The 16894-nt window shown below is 51.1% G+C and overlaps 1 protein-coding gene across 1 annotated transcript; it reads right to left on the minus strand.

Annotated features, from left to right (window-relative positions):
* Nucleotides 1-257: 257 nt before the first annotated feature.
* On the minus strand, nucleotides 258-3007 carry TIFAB (TIFA inhibitor). Its single transcript, XM_060146252.1, has 2 exons — nucleotides 2874-3007; nucleotides 258-861 (listed from the first exon to the last, which is right to left on the minus strand). The coding sequence occupies exons 1-2, from the start codon at nucleotides 3005-3007 to the stop codon at nucleotides 258-260; spliced, it is 738 nt and encodes a 245-aa protein (XP_060002235.1).
* Nucleotides 3008-16894: the final 13887 nt, after the last annotated feature.

The raw sequence follows: 16894 nt of genomic DNA on the forward strand, positions 1-16894 counted from the left end.
GTCAGACGAGAGGGGGAAATGTGGGGAAACACTGAGAGAGGCTCCCAGAACCCCTCAGGGCCTCTAAACGTATATGAAGTTCCTGTTACCTTGCATAGCTGTGGATGTGGAGGGCACTCCCCTCACCCCTGGTGGTTCATGCTTGCAGAATAGGTTCATTATTACGCGGCAGGCCTGGCTTGTCAACCTTGCATGATGTAGCTTGACTATTTCAAGCCCCATTTCAGCTAAGGCTTGCTCCGGGGTGGCCGGCGGGGCTAGCAGAGCGCACTGTCTGGGGGCTCCCTCTGGAGCTGTATTTCTGGTGCTCCTCCAGGGCTGGGCTGGGAAGGGCTGTCGAGAAACCCCAGGTGACCCGGAGCCTGCTGCCCTGAACCTGAGGGAGGCTGCTCCTGGGGGATGATTTCCCATTCGTCGCTCTCCTCAGCCTGGAGCCTGTAAATCAGGGGCGAGGGGCTGAGGTGGAGGCAGCAGACAAAGGCCTCCAGGGAGGCACCTCCCTCGATGTGGACCACCATCTGCATGCCAGAGAAGGCGACCCTGTTGACGGTGCTCAGGGGCACCTGCTCCAGGAACCTCAGCGTCAGCCCATTGACCCACACGCAGCCCTTGCGGCTCAGAGCCTTCAAGTTGAAGGCCAGCCGGGCACCGCCCTTCTCCAGGTAGGGTTCCAGTGACAAGTGCTGGCGGGAGAGGCGAGGGAGCTGCAGCCGGAGGTGGGCATCCGGGCCCCGGCCCACCAGCAGTGGGCTGGGGTCGTGCTCTAGCTGCGGAGGGACGTTGGCGAAGGTGGCAGGGCCTGGCGTGGGGTGGTGCAGGCTCACCCGCAGGACCGTGAGGGGCCTCTCCTTGGCTGATAGCCTAAGGAAGACGGAGCACAGACACACAGGCGTGGGTGGAGGCAGACACTCCTCTGTGAATCCCTGAGCCCAGACATTCTTGCCCACCTCAGGGGCTCCCAGCCACCTCTGGCCAAGCAGGGCCGGGCACTGAACGTCCATGCAGTCATTCTGCTCCAGCCAGGCTGCAGCCACGGCCAGAGCTGGTGTGGAAGCTCAGGCCCGCTGCTTCTAGCCTCAGCCTCATCCCTAACACACTCTGAGTGAGGCACGCTACTCACTCTCCAAACTTTAGTTCTCTCTTCTGTGACGTAGGTATGTTGATCCTTGTCTGTGCGAGGTCCAAGGCGTACCAGCCTGTGTGGTGGGGTTTGGGTGGCCTGTTGGCATTTGAGGACAATTGGCCCTGCCTCATGGAAAGGGAAGGACGGAAGGTAGGATCCACCCTCCTTGTATCCGACAGTCACACAACGATTGCCTGCCGAGCCCTCCGCTGAGCCAGGCGCTGACCAGTGATCAACGGGAACACCCAGCTGCGAAAGGAGAAGGGGTTTCTAGCTCCCGGCGCTGTGGCGTGACACAGAAGAGGGGACCCCCGCCTGCTCCTGGGGGATCAGAAAGGCTGCCTGGAGACCCCAAGGAAGAACAAAAACATCTAGCACATTCTAAGTGCTCCTATGCACGCGAATGCCACAAGCATCCCCTCCTCACTGTCTGGGGCAGAAGACAGATGCCGGTGATGAACTTGGAAAGAGCTGATGGGGCTCCACAGAGGCCAACTGGCCATACATATCTGACAGTGCGCGGTGCACATGTCACTTGCCTCTGTAACTCCATCTCTAGAAATTTGTCCTTTAGAATCTCACTGGCACCTGCGGGAAGGCTCTGTTCCTGCATGGATTTGAGGAGCATAAACTCTCTGGCACCTGTACCCACCCCATATGGCCCAGGACATGCCAACACCTTCTACAGGAACCAAGGACTGAGTGGATCTGAATAACTAAATGTACACTTTCCCAGCACCAGGCTTTTGCTTACAGTATTTTCTCTCCTGAGAATGCATCTTCTCTCCCAAACTGCTCAAGGCCCGGTTCAAAGGTGACCTCTTCCGTGAAGCTCTTTTCCTCTCTCTGCGCCCAGACCCTCAGAACAAGCAGGCTCCCCCCCGGGGCTGTCCCATTCGGTCCCTTTTCCGTTATGTGTCAGTTATGTGGGTCCCTGCCCCGTCTTCCCTGGGCCCTTCTCCTCCTCTCTTCCCTGAGGCCTCCCGACGGCAGAGCTGCCTCGATGCCCCGTGTCCCACTGCCCGGTCCAGACGGGGCCTGGCCACAGCAAGTGTCTGGGGGCACACCTGCCAAACGGCTAAATGAGAAGAGGCTCACACACGTGAAAATCATGGGAGATCAAGTCCAGAGAGACCCCACACGAGAGTCCGGTCCTTAAAGGCGGTGGGACAGGCTCCAAGTCCCTCCAGACCCCGGACTCCCTATCTTTTGGGTGAAGTAATGGTGAGAACCTCCCAATCTGACAGTGAGTGCAGAGCCCTTAGGGCACGCCCTTTTCTCTCATGCACACACGCAGCCCCACACAGACACACCACAACCACACCCCGCTTCTTGCCCCAGCCTGCAGAAAGCCTTTCCCTGAGGTGTGTGTAAACTAGGCCCAGGACAGCTGAGCTGGACGGCCAAGTCCTCAGGCCTGGCCAGGAGCTCAGCGTTCACGTCCAGGAACCAATCCCACGGCCCAGGGACCCTAAGAGAATCCCTCAGAAAAGAAGCGTTCAACACTGCTCCTGTGACCTTACTCTCTGCTCTGCTGAGTCCTCCAGAGCTGATAGAAATCCCCCTGCTGGCGCAGAGCCCCTGCAGAAGCCTTCTCTTTGCTCCAGGACCCCAGCTGTTCCGGGGAAGCGGAAACTCAGAGGAAGACTCTCTGGGGTATGTGCCTGGCGAGGAGCCAGCAGGGGCCCCCTCCCAGTCCCATCAGGCCTTCTCCTCTCACTGTGAGTTCCAGTCTCTGACCCCCATCTACCTTATTTCCAGGGTCACATCTGACTCCGGCACTGCAGCTGTGAGCTCTCGGGAGGAAGTGGGTGTAGGCTGGGGCGGGTCTGGGGATGGCAGCTGTGGCTGTGGTTCAGAGAAGTGATACGTCACAACGCTCATCAGGTTTGTTGCTTTCTTCCTTTTTCCCTTTAGGAAAGAAAATGGAAGTGTAATTTCTTGTTTCAGAAGTGCAGCCCCACTGCTAAGAGGTTGGAAACCCCAGTCTGAGACCCTTGCTAGGAGAGGACCCTGAGTTCCCTCCCGGGTTTCATCTCTGCCAGTCTCTACTGCCCCGTCCCCAGGGACCTATTTCAGGGTATGAACAGTTCCTCCTCCCCCCTGCCAGGTGGTTGGGGCAAGGGCATCCCAGACCTCTTAGAAAGGGGAGCTCTTTGGACAGAGGGCCAGTGAGGGGAGCTCCCATTGCATGTGGGAGACTGTGAGGGGGCCACTGTAGCCGGACCAGGGGTGGCCAAGGGAGCTATGGGCAACACAGTGGTCCACTGAGTGTCTCAGGAAAGGGCAGGGCCTCAGGGGAAGGATAAAACAGCTACTCACAGAGGGTGGCCTCTCCAGCAGTAGGACAGCAGGAAGGCCACCTTCTACGCCCACCTCTCCAGGGCTCTGCTGGCCTTCGAGGGCAGCCTGGAAGAGACCAAGATGGATGTGTGTCCAGCACTGGCCCCAGATGATCTCAATCTCTCTTCTCTAACTGCCTCCTAGAAAAAAAAGAAATACTTGCTAGAAAAAGTTAATATCATACAGAGCCTCTACAACTTCTCATTAACAATGTTCTACAATTAATAAAGAAAGTACTAGGCATGCTAAGCTACAGGACCAACTGTCAAACAAGAGAAAAAACCAACAGAAACAATCTCACTATGTATGTCCACAAAAAGACCTGTACAAGAATGTTCACAGACGTGGGTAGATCTAGAGACTGTCATACAGAGTGAAGTAAGTCAGAAAGAGAAAAACAAATATTGTATACTAACGCATGTATGTGAAACCTAGAAAAATGGTACAGATGAACCGGTTTGCAGGGCAGAAGTTGAGACACAGATGTAGAGAACAAATGTATGGACACCAAGGGTGGAAAACCACGGTGAGATGGGGATGGTGGTGTGCTGAATTGGGCGATTGGGATTGACATGTATACGCTGATGTGTATAAAATGGATGACTAATAAGAACCTGCTGTATAAAAAAATTAATAAAATTTAAAAAAAGAATGTTCACAGAAGTTTTATCCTATTAACCCCAAACTAGAAACAACCCAAATGTCCATTAAGAAAAATGGATAAAAATTTGTATAATATGTATACAGTGAAACACTACACAGCAGTAAAAAAGAGAATGGACCAATGATACACACAACAATGGAGATGAATCTCATGACCATTATGGACAGCAAAAGAAACCAGGCACAAATGATATAGACTGTGTGATTCCAATTACATGAAATGCAAGAGCAGATAAAACTAGCCTATGGTCATAGAGGTCAGGGTATTGAATGATCTCTGCAGAGAGGTATTGACTGGTGTATTCATTTACTGGGGCTGCCGTAACAAAGTACCACAAATGGGGTCGCTTAAATAAACAGAAGTGTATGGTCTCAAAGTCCTGGGGACTAGAAGTCCAAGACTGTTTCAGTAGGATTCATTCCTTCTGAAAGAGAACCTGTTCCAGGCCTCTCCCCTAGCTGCGGGAGGCTTGCTGGCAATCTCTGGCATTGCTCGGCGTGTAGAGGCACCACCCTCATCTCTGCTTTCGTCATCACGTGGCATCCTCCCTGCACGCAGTGGTTCCAATGGCAGCATTTCAGGCGCGCTGGTTGGCTTATGAGGGGGAGGAGCCTGGGGCAGGCAGGCAGGCTAGACCTCAGGGCTCTTGCTGGCACCATACCCCCGGCTCAGCACAGACAGCTTCACCGCCCTGATGGACGGATGGATAACCAGAAGTCCAAATGGCCACTCTGAGGAGCTTGAAGGTCTGCAAACACACCAGGGCTGAGCCTGCTGAGTGGAAGGTGGCTGGCCACGTTCCAGAGACCTTCCTCTCGGCCCATGGGTCTGCCTAGCCCAGACTGCCGGCCAGCTGCGTGTCTCGGAACCATGGTCTTCCCCAGGGCCCCTCACACACACTGCCTTCCCTTCTAGGTGATGCTCAGGTATTTCCTCCCACCTGCAGAGAAGGGCAGTGGGCCTCAGGCAGAAGCCTGGCAGGGGCTTTGTTGCCCCTAGGTGTATGACCTTGGGTAAGTCCTATCCCCTCTCCATGCCTTAGTTTTCCTCGCTGGGGCATGGGACATCCCTCCTCACTGCCACCTGGAACCAGGCCTCAGTGAGAGGAAGGCTGTGTCCCCACTCCCAGCCCTGGCCCGGGAGAGCGGGTGGGCGGAAGAGATGTGTTTGTGGTCCCTGAGTTCCCTCAAAACTCAGTTCCCAGAAGTTCCCAGCAAGAGAGGGAACTGAAACAGCCAGGGAACTTATCTGACAAGAGGAAGAACTGCCCAGCTGCATCTCCCAAGGGCCAGCAGGAAGGCGGGCTGGTAACTGTCTGGCCTTTCCCCGGGGGCAGGGGGAGAGCCAGGGGAGGTGAGAGCAGGGGGAGTGAGGTGCTGGCTTCTCTCTGCTCGGCGCCCTTGGCTAGGACGGCCTCCTTTGGCTGGTGTCAGGACGCTGGGGAGTGTACATCAGTGAGCAAACGCCCCCAGTCGTGCTCCTTCGAGAACTCAGGGACAGAAGGACAGCTTCTGGGGCTCCTACAATGGTGGGCAGACGAGGACTCTACTGTTAGATAGACTCGGGTCTGAGGCTTGGCTCCTTCTTTTGTAGCAACTGTGTGCCCTCAGACAAGTTACTCAGCCTCTCTGAACCTGATTTCTGCTCTGTAAAATGAGGATAATTTGTTGCTGTGTGAGGGCTAAATGAAACACGTGCAAAGGGCCAAGCACGTGGGGAGGGTTGGTAGGTAGAACACCAGAGTCGAGTGCAGATGCATTCTGGGGAGAGGGGCTGGCAGAGCCCACTGACAGCTTGCACAAACCCCAGATTCTCAGAAGCCTTCACGTTTTGCTTAAGACAAACATCATTCTGGAGCTGAATACGTAATTTGCATGAGTTCAATAGAAATTCCATTTTTAAATGATAATGAAGTAAAACGGATGCTCTAGAAAGAATCTCCACGTTCTGGCTGGGGCAGGTGGCCCTAACCCAGGAGGAGAAGGCTACTCAGTAGACAGGAAAGGAGGCGGAGGCTCCCAGCAATCAGTCGACTAATTAAGATCACATGTCTGGGAAATGTCCGAACCAGGATTTGGGCCCAGTCTGTCGTACTCCTGGGCCTAAACATGAAGCTGTCGTGCCTCATGGGTGGTGTTCTGTGCGGTCCAGCTGCCCCATCTTCTCCAAACGTGTGCTCCGCTGGCTGGCTGGCAGTGCGCTCAGCAGAGAGGGCGCTGCTTCCAGCCTGCCAAGCCAGTGTGGCCGCTTACCACCCCCATCCCCATCAGAACATCCCCGCGTGTCCTGATAGCCTGTGGCCACCAGGTGGCAGCATCCCTCAACCCGGTGGCTTGCTCTTCTAGGCGGAAAGGGGCGGACGGTGAAAGTCTGGGGGAGCCATTCATGGGACTGCTGGGGAGGGAGGGCGACAGGGTCCTTGTTTCTCTGACTCAGAATGCCCTGAAATGGCCTAAGGTGAATCTACAGCAAATCTCACCAGAGGACACCAACTCCAACCGTGGAGACAGAACAGGAAGCCAGAGGGTGAGGCCCCGCAGAGCGGCGGTTTGTTATAAGGGCAGGTGCTGGGACAGACATGTCCCTGCCCGGGGACAAACTTCGTACGCAGCACAGCGTGGGTGAGAGGCCAGGTCTGCTTCCTTACCTGTAAGATGGAGTAGCCATGATCCTCTCCAAGGAGGGGCCCTCTTGGAGGAAAGGCACGCACCGCGCTCGGCCCAGGCGCGCACTTCGGTGCTCACTAAGCGCTCAGGGTAGGGATCCAGCGGTCGTTACCATGATCATCAGGACAGCGTTCCCTGTCCCCACTGAGCCGTCAGGTAAGAAAAAAATTAGCTGTCACCTGTAGAGATGGTGCTGTGATGGGGGGATGCCCAGTATATGAACCCAGGAGGGGCACCTAAACTGCCAGGGGTGGGGTGCACCGGGAAGCACTCTGGAGGAGGGGACCCTGTGCTGACTTGTGCAGAATGACTAGGAGCTGGCCAGGTGGAAGCGATGATAGGTGGGGTGGCACCTGGCGGAGGAAGGTGGCGTCAGCTGCCCAGCTGCTGGAAGGGCTCTCCCACGCTTTGCTCTATGCCCTTGGCTAATAAGAATGGTAACAAAGACGGTGGCGGTGCATTTGAATTTTAAAACAATAATGAAATGAGCGTTGAGTGAGTCCTGACTCTCTCCTGTGTCCTGTGCTAAGCCCTCATATAAACTGTCTTATTTAATCCTCACTACACCTGTGGGAGAGGTTCCACTATTAACTCTGTTTCACACATGAGAGAGCAGAGGCACAATTAAGTAACTCACTCAAGATCACCCACGTAGAAGGGCACGGAGCTGCCTCTCAAACCCAGGTCTGATCTTCAGACCATTGCCCTCAACTCCTGCGCTGCCAAGGGGCAAGCCCTTTCCCCTCTCTGGGCCTTTGGTCCTCAGCTTCTGATGGCTGGGCTGGGCTGGGTGAAGCAAATGGCTATGAGGGACAGCCCTGGCTGCTTATTCCTGCTGCGCTCCCTCCCAGAGCACTGGTGGGGCCTCCTTGCGCAGGTGGGGCTGGCCAGCGTGGCCCGGGGGGTGACCTCCACCTGCTCCAGAGGCAGAGATGGTGAGCATTCTGCCCATGCTCCCTCCCCTATGCCAGGGGTCATTGCTAAGCCCAATTTCATTATTGTTCTGTGTTCTTAATATATGTCAGTTTTACTTTATGCTAAATCCAATAATGGAGCCCTGACCAATGCCTGGGGCAGGCCCCGGAGACATGGTGCCTGGGAATTCTGAGGCCTTCTGGGCTCTCCCCTTGGGGTGCGGTAGTCAGGCCACGTAGAGCCAGTGCCAGCAAGCCCAGCAATTACCTTGTGCTTTTACTTCCTTTTTTCCCACTGAGCTAAGGGCTGTCCCTTAGGCTGCCTGGGGAGGAGAGGCTTGGGGAAGGCGGAGGCGGAGGCGTCTTGCATCCTGGCCTGTGTGCTCTCCCCTCCCGCTCCACCCACAGCATCCAGAGCAGCTGTGGGCTGGAGGGCAGGGAGGGAGCCCTCACTGGGAGCCCAGCCTTGACTCTGCCGTGGACATACTTTGTGGCAAGTTGCTTTTCCTCTCTGGGCCTCACTGTCCTCATCTGTAGAATGGGGATAATCATGCCTGCCCAACCTCCCTGGCCCTCTAGCCAGTGTCTTCATCTAACACTTGGACCGGGATCCGCTTTCACCTGGTCAAAAGGCTTTGCCAAGGGCTTCTTTCTTTTTCAGTCAAGAACCCATATTGAAGAAACACAGCTTGATCTTCTTTAAAGAATGCAGCTGGCCAGGAAAGATGGCCCCAAACACAGCACAACACACATCAAACATGGGGGTTTTGTTTTTAATTAAGTGAGGTAAAAGCCTAGCATAAATACTTTAACTAAAGTTTAGGAATAAAATGTATTCTGAAATTAGCATGTCTTCAAAGGCAGATTTTTAACATACCATGTAAAATACCTCTGTGTGGCAATTTAGGTGCCTAGAAGTACTCCATGTAGATCTGACAGCAAGAGGATGGAGGAAAAAAAAACCTAAACTGTTCCTCTGCAAATAGTTATCTTTCTTTAAATTGTGGTCAAATGCACATAACACAGTTTTCCATTTTAGTCATTTTAAATGTACAGTTCAGTAGTGTTAAGTATATTCACGTGTTGTACAATCTCCAGAACCTTTTCATCTTGCAAAACTGAAACTTTAAACCCATTAAACAACAGCTCTCCGTTTCGCCCTCCCTCCAGCCCCTGGCAACCACCATTCTACTTGTTTCTGTGGGTTGGACTATTCTAGATACCTCATATAAATGGAATCATACAGTATTTGTCCTTTTGTGATAGGCATATGTCACTTAACATAATGTCTTTACGGTTCACCCATGTCGTAGTATGTGTCAGAATTCATTCATTTTTGAGACTGAATAATAGTCCATTGTACGTATATAACACATTTTGTTTATCCATTAATCTGTCAATGGACATTCGGGTTGCTTCCACTTTAGGCTATTGTGAACAATGCTACTGGGAATATGGTGTATAAATACCTGTTTGATACCTTGCCTCTAGTTCTTTTGGATATATACCCAGCAGTGAAATTTCTGGATACGTTAATTCTGTGTTTAATATTTTGAGGATCTGCCCTACTGTTTTCAATAGTGGCCACACCATTTTACATTCCTACCAACGGTGCAGAAGGGTTCCAATTTCTTCACATCCTTGCCAACACTTGTTATTTTCTGTTGTTGTTGTGTTGTGGGTGTTATTTTATTTTATTTTATAGTCGCTATCCTAATGGGTGTGAGGGGATATCTCACGGTGGATTTGATTTGCACTTCCTTAATGATTACTGATGTTAAATATCTTTTAATGTGCTGTTGGCCATTTGTATATCGTCTTTGGAGAAATGTCTCCTTTAAGTCCTTTGCCCATGTTTTAACTGGGTTCTTTGTTTTGCTGTCATTAAGTTATAGCAGTTCTTTACATATTCTGGATATTAACCCCTTATCAGATATGGGATATACAAATACTTTCTCCCATTCCATGGGCTGCCTTTTCTCTCTGTTGTGTCCTTGAATGCACAGAAGTTTAAAATTTTGATCTAGTCCAATGTACCTATTTTTACTTTTGTTGCCTGTGCTTTTAGTGTCACATCCAAGAAGTTATTGCCAAATCCAATGCCACGACGTTTATCTTCTAAGAGTTGTATAGGTTTAGTTCTTACATTTAGATCTTTAATCCATTTTGAGGTAATTTTTATACACTGTGTAAGGTAGGCATCCAGAGACCAACTTCATGTGGATATCCAGTTTTCTTTCAAATAGTTATCTTAAGATAAGGTTTATGATTGATGGTGACAGTTTACCATATCTGACCATATTTGGTTGAATAAAATATTTTACATACCTTGGCTACAATACAAAACAAAAAGCATTCAAATTCACCTTCTAGGTTTTGCTCATTTCATGTTCCCATCTTTATATCTTTTAACAGAAATACTCTTTGTTAAAAATAACATGCTGCACTGTCAGCAGTGTGGACTGTTTTCCAACAATATAAATTTCAGGGAGGTGTTAGTGGGCAGATCAATGAATCATCCACGTGGCTGAGTCACTTACCAGACTCAGCGCCTGTCCTTTCCTGCCTGTGAGCAGGATCCTGTGATGCTTGGTCTCTGCACTTTCCCGGTGTTCCTGATAGCACAGATTTTAAGGGTAAGGGTTGGTGTCATTGTTATGAAAGCTCTGGCCAGACAGCCACCACCGAGCACCATTTTTTGCAGGTTTGGGCCCCAGACTCAGAGCCCACGAGCAGAGTTCTGAACCCCCAATGCAGTAGACACATAAAACGCAGAGATTCAGAGCACTTCCGAACTTTTGATTTGCTCATAGTTTAAAGCTCCTCCTAGAAGGCTGCTTCTTTAAACTGCTGGATCCTTCCCACAGGGAAAACTGGTCTCCAATGCACAGAGTGCCACCCGCAGCAGGCGTTTGAGGGGCCCGTGCTGGGTGTCCACTCACCCCTGCCGCCTCTCACACCTCAAGCCGCCTTCCGCATCTGGAATGGTCATCATGAGCTGGAGGAGGACCTGAATTTCCTGGGAAAATGCTAAATCGCGGAGGCTTCTGGTGCCAAGAAAAGTAGCCTGGCCAAGATTTGGGGCTGTGAGCCTCAAATGCCACCTCAGGAAGCAGCCATCCCCCTGGGTAGTGCAATCTGGCTTGATTTTGCCAAAACAAAGGAAAGGCCCTCCAGCAATTTCTGTGGCTTTGTTTTGCAAGATTAAATCGCCTGCCTTTAATTCTCCTTTACCGGCTTAATAAAAACTGGAATTTCAAAACAGTGAAAGACAGAAACCTCACTTTGGAGTGGATGTCAGATCCCACATGACCTGCATTTCAGTCTGGGACAAAGAGATGGATCATGGAAACTTCTGGGGAGTGGAGGCTTTGGTGGTAGTAGGATTCCCTAGGCTTTGGAGCTCCTGGACCACCCCCATGTGTACATGTGCTCGGAGCCCATGGGGACTCATAGCTGTTTCCACACACAGAACAGAAGCTTGCCAGACTTCCCCACTCCAGGACCCTACCCCGGCATGCCTCCAGAGCCAAGTTCCAGCTCATTTATGTGTATTTCCAAGTGGGGCTTCGGGACCTCTTCCCAAGGAGCAGGCTGGGCCCAAAGGGAAGTGGCCTCCTCTGCACCCAGCCCTGGATGGGCTCTGCAGCGGCCAAGCATATGAGACACCCACCCCCCCGCCCTCAGGGAGGTCCAGGCACATGCAGAAGACAGGCTCTCAGACAAGTACCACCCAATGGGACCCGGGAAGGAAGCATGAGGACAAGGGAGTCCGAACAATGTGCCAAGACCAGCCTAGGGGGATTAGGAAGGCTTCCTCAAGGAGATGATGCCAAGGCCGGTCTTGAAGAACCAGCAGGAGTTGACCAAGTTAGTAAAGGAGGAGCAGGCGTCTCAAGAGGGGGGCGTGCATGAGCAAAGACTCACTCAAGTGCGAGGGAGCCAGACGTCAGAGAACTACAGGAGAAGGAGCGGGCTGCTGCTTCCTCAGCCTCTGCACACACACGGAGGTTCTGCTGTAATCACTGCCCCCACGTCCTCCCGGCTCTTCCCCTCCAGTCTCTCCCTTGACCCTGTCAAAGCCCCGAAGTTGACTGGGTCTGATGGGGCATGTTGGCCCTCATCGCTTAGCTTGTTCTCCTATCTCTGCTGTCCCATTGAGTACCCTAAGCCACAGCCCCTCACGAAGAATATACAGTCTCTGCCCCCAGAATGTGGGAGGCCACCAGAGACAGAAGGTCCGGCACACAGTCTGGATGGGACCATACCCAGAGAACCTGCAACCCGGGTCTTTGGAAGGTAGTGTGGCTCTTGGGTTAGGTGGCCTGAATCTGAGTCCCACCTCCACCGCTAATGTATCAAGGGACTTGGGCAAGTCACATGAGGCTCTCGGAGCCTCGGTTTCCCATTTCCAAAATGGTGAGGGAGTGAGGATGCAGTGAGGTTGAGGTCGTGCATGTAAAGCACAGAGCGTGGAGACGTCCGCTAGCGTGACTGTACTGATTGCCCGAACCTAGATGCAGAGAGGCAAAGTGGTGATCGCCTATCTTGTCTTCTCCAGAATTCCCACATTAAGTTTTTCTCTACATTCTCTCTCCCTCTCTTCTCTCTCCAGTGTAATGAAGGTTTGGCTGGTTTAACACAGATCTAAAACCGTGGCTTCAACAAGAGACAAATATATTTCTCGCTTACCTAATAGGCCAGGTGTAAGCAGTCTAGGGCTCCTAATGGTGGTTCCACAGTGTCAGCAACCTGAGTTCTTGCCAGCCTGTCACTCTGTCAACCCCAGAGTGTTGTCCTCATCCACGTGGCTCCAAATCGCTCTTCCCTGCCATGTCTGCATCCCAACCAGTGGGACTGGGGCAGACCAAAAAGCACGTGGCGCATCCTCTCCCTTTAAAAGCACGACCTGGAAACTGCCCGCATCACTTCTGCTCACATCCTTTTGGCCTGGCCTTAGCCACGGGCTAGACCTAGCTGCAAGGGAGGCTGGGTAGCTGCGTGCTCAGTGACCAAATGACGGCTGTCTTATCATAGACGAAAGGGAAACCAGATATTGGGAGACAACTGAGTCTTCTTTTCTCAGCCCGCTAGCCTACTCCTCAAGGGTGTGAGAGCTCAGAGCTGGGCTCCACTGCTATAGATTTATTCACACGGAGGGAGGCTGACTGCTAGCCTGACACCTCGGAACTGCTGTAGTGAAAAGCCCCACGATCAGCCCTCTGCCTTCTTAGAGAGCGGAACAAGGGACAGCCTAAAACAGCAGCAGCAAGACTGCAGCTTAGCTGGGGGAAGGCTTCCCCGAGAGAGGGGATCGTTCTCTGTAGAAGCCGCTGGGCTTCTACACACAACTTGGTACAGGCCTCTGTGTACTGGAGGGTGGCTGATGACCAGTCGTTGGGTACAGAGAAAGTGGTGGCTGGAGGGAGGAAGTCTGAGATTATTTTCTAGTCAAAAGATACAGTATTTCTCTGAAGGTTATAGTCTGTTCTGAGACACAGCCTCACAAAGTAAAAGGCTTTTTGTTTGCTTTATTTTTATGTACTGTTTACGTGGGCCTCTCACTGCTGTGGCCTCCCCCGTTGCGGAGCACAGGCTCCGGACCCGCAGGCTCAGCGGCCATGGCTCACTGGCCCAGCCGCTCTGCGGCATGTGGGATCTTCCCGGACTGGGGCACGAACCCGTGTCCCCTGCATCGGCAGGCGGACTCTCAACCACTGCGCCACCAGGGAAGTCCTATGTACTGTTTTGAAAAGTTTATATATTCACATTGTTTACAATCTTTGAAAAGATAAAAAGGAGTAGAGTTCAAAGTCCCTCACCCCTCCCAATAGGGAAGCACTGTACTGAGTGCCTTCCTGATACTCTTTCTGCAAGTACAGCAAACATGAACAGACAATGCCGCCATGCCCACCCACCTCTTTTCTAAACACTCTCTGGTGCCCTGCTCTGTGGATGTGTCCTCAGGGCCAGCCGCTCACGTTCTTCCCAGTGGCCTCGCTCTCTCTGTCCTTTGATATTTCACAAGAGTAGCCCGAGACATGACAACAAATATTTCATACCCTCCACACATGACATTTTCCACATATGCTTTACAAATGTGCGTCTTCATTCCGAATCCAATGTCCTGGGAAACATGTCTTTTCCACATGGCCACTAATATAATATAAAAAGCATTTTCCCCTTCCTTCAGCCCCAGGGGGGAGCTATATCATGAAAACGAAAAAGTGATGAGAAAATGAGAAATCCTGCCTAGAGAGCTCTGTCTCCAAGTGGTTTTCCAGAGGCTCCCTGGGACTGCGTCACCTTGTGAAGCGTAAATCACCAGCTAGGCCTGCTGAAGCTGTCACCCAGTGGCCCGGTGCGTGGCTGTTTCCGTTTGGTGGCCATTGACCCAAAACGTCCCTGCTGTGTGTGGTCCTCTGCCTGTCCACCCACTTGCCTGCTTCAGCAGGCCTGGCACTGGGGTGGGCACACACGCCCCGTGGGCCCATCTGCTTGCAGAACTGCAGAGTTTCTAGGTGAGGCCCGTGACCACCCCGGTTCAACCGTTTGGAGGCAAACCCTACTGCTGCCGGGCTTGCAGCAGACCATGGGGTGCCTCCCGTGCCTTCCAATAAAGCCCGGGGCCTCTGCGCTCAAGCTTGGCGGCCTTTGCGAGCCTTCAGCACAAGTCATGGCCTGGAAACCCGGGAACCTGGCTAAAGCACCAGGGCCAGGGCTTGGTAAATGCCAGCCTCAGCCTGCCTTTCCTTCCCTCGCCCTGCCCTTCCCTCTAACCCCTAACATACCCAAGCTATCAATAAGTGCAGCTCAGAGAAGCAAAAGTTCCCCTGGTCTCTTGCTCTCTGGTACTTCCAAAAAAACTCCAAGCCCTACTGTCTATAAGAAAGTTCACGGTTCGCGGTTGCTAGGGGGCGCTGTCGCGCAACATTTGTGCGCTCAAAAATGTCTTGCCTGCATTTTTCAAAAAAGAGGCATTCTTTTTTACAACAAGTTGAGGTTCAGAGCAAAAATGAGCAGAAAGTACAGAGAGTTCCCTTATACTCCCCTGTGCCCTCCCCCATCCCAACCCACAGCCTCCTTCACTGTCAACATCCTCCACCAGAGTGGCACGTGTGTTACAGTCTGTAAGCCTACGTTGACACATTATTATCGCTCAGATTCCATAGTTTACGTTAGGGTTCACTCTTGCTGTTGTACGTTCTATTGGGTTTTGGCAGATGTATAATGACAGGTGTCACCATTATAGTATCATACAGAGTAGTTTCACTGCCCTGTAAATCCTCTGTGCTCTGCCTTTTCATCCCTCTCTCCCCTCCATTTCCGGAGGCCACCAAAATTTTTACTGTCTCCACAGTTTTGCCTTTTCCAGAATGTCATAGAGTGGGCATCCCACAGTGTGTAGCTTTTTCAAATCGGCTTCTTTCACTTAGTTACATACATTTAAGTTTCCTGCATGTCTTTTCATGGTTTGATAACGCATTTCCTTTTAGTGCTGAGTAATATTCCATTGTCTGGATGTACCACACGTTTACTTACCCATTCACCTATGGAAGGACGTCTTGGTTGCTTCCAGTTTGGGGCAGTTATGAGTAAAGCTGCTATAAACATCTGTGAGCAGGTTTTCCCGTGGACGTAAGTTTTTAACTCGGTCGAGTGAATTACAGGGAGCACACTGCTGGATTCTTACCCTGAGCGTCCAGAGGCAGGATGTTCAGTGGGGTAGGCAGTCTTATAATCGGTCAGCTCACGGGGACCCCTGTGGAGTCTCACATCCTTGAGGGCCAGAACACCGACCTCGCTCTTTCAGAGTCCCTGCTCCCTCTTGGTGGCAGAGATACGCCGAGAGGTGTGAGTGGTAGGCCTGCCTCTACCCCTCCTCTCTCTCTTTCATTCTTTACTCCACAAAGTTGAGGGTCTGAAGATTTTTCATTATAAACTGAATTTTTTTTCCAACACCAGCATGTAAGAAAATCAAGTATACAACTTTTCATTCATTACCGGTATTTTGCTGTCATTGTTGGAGTGATTAATGTCATACCTCTTATTTGTTCTGTTTGTTGCAAACATACAGCTGCACTGACATTCAAATTGGTTATGAAACAAACTAGTAAAGAAGATGGGATATATATATATATATATATATATATGATGGAATACTACTCAGCCATAAAAAACAATGAAATTTTGCCATCTGCAACAACATGGATGGACCTGGAGGGTATTATGTTTAGTGAAATAAGTCAGACAGAGAAAGACAACTACTGACAACTACTGTTATCACTTATAAGTGGAATCTAAAAAAAAAAAATGAATATAACAAAAAAGAAACAGATTCGCAGATGTTGAGAACAAACTAGTGGTTACCAGTGCAGAGAGGAAGGGGCAAGATAGGGGTAGGGGTTTAAGAGGTACAAACTACTATGTATAAAATAAATAAGCTACAAGGATATATTATACAGCACAGGGAATATAGCCAATATTTTATAATAACTATAAATAGAATATAATCTATGAACATTTTGAATCGCTATGTTGTACACCTGAAACTAATAAAATATTGTAAATCAACTATACCTCAACTAAAAAAACGGTTTTGGTGCTTTACCCCAGGGAATCTAATTCCCCCGGGGATCTTTAGGGAAAGCTGTCCTAACTTGCAGGCACCCCAGTCTAAGCTGGGAGCCACCAGGACTTGGCCCCTCTGCTTCGTGGATTCTTTGTCCTCGAACAAGAAACTGGTGGCTAGTTTGGGCTAGTTTAGAGTATGATGTTTTAACCATTTTGTCTAAGTTGTCCACATTTTAAAATCAGGACCTTGGAAATATAAATCTTGTTTGCAGCTTCTCTTGAAAAGTCAGAAAATGAGGCCACCTGGGACTTCTGTTCCCACAGGGTACCATTCCGTGCCCTCGAGATGAGCTGGACGCTCAGTCCCCTCCAGCCTGTCTCACCATCTGTTTTACATGCAACGTTCCTGTAAGCCTCTGAGTTTGCAGCCCTTGTGTGAGGTGTGTGGTAACCTCCAGTTAACCAAGATGTGATTTTTCTGTAGTACGTGAGTCCCCACAGGACCAATAACAAATCACCATGAAGGCACAAAGGTCTACCAGTGAGTAGGGGGCAGACATCCCAGGGGGGTCTGTCTAGACTGGGGTTCCTTAGGGTCTCTGGTCCTGAT

Source organism: Lagenorhynchus albirostris, chromosome 3 (assembly GCF_949774975.1).
Source record: "Lagenorhynchus albirostris chromosome 3, mLagAlb1.1, whole genome shotgun sequence".
NCBI lineage: Eukaryota > Metazoa > Chordata > Mammalia > Artiodactyla > Delphinidae > Lagenorhynchus > Lagenorhynchus albirostris.

Coding starts and splice junctions, on each gene's coding strand:
- TIFAB (XM_060146252.1), bottom strand. CDS start 3,007: ATGAGCGTTGTGACGTATCACTTCTCTGAACCACAGCCACAGCTGCCA. Junction 862..2,873: donor GATGTGACCCTGGAAATAAG/GTAGATGGGGGT, acceptor CGTCTTCCTTAG/GCTATCAGCCAAGGAGAGGC.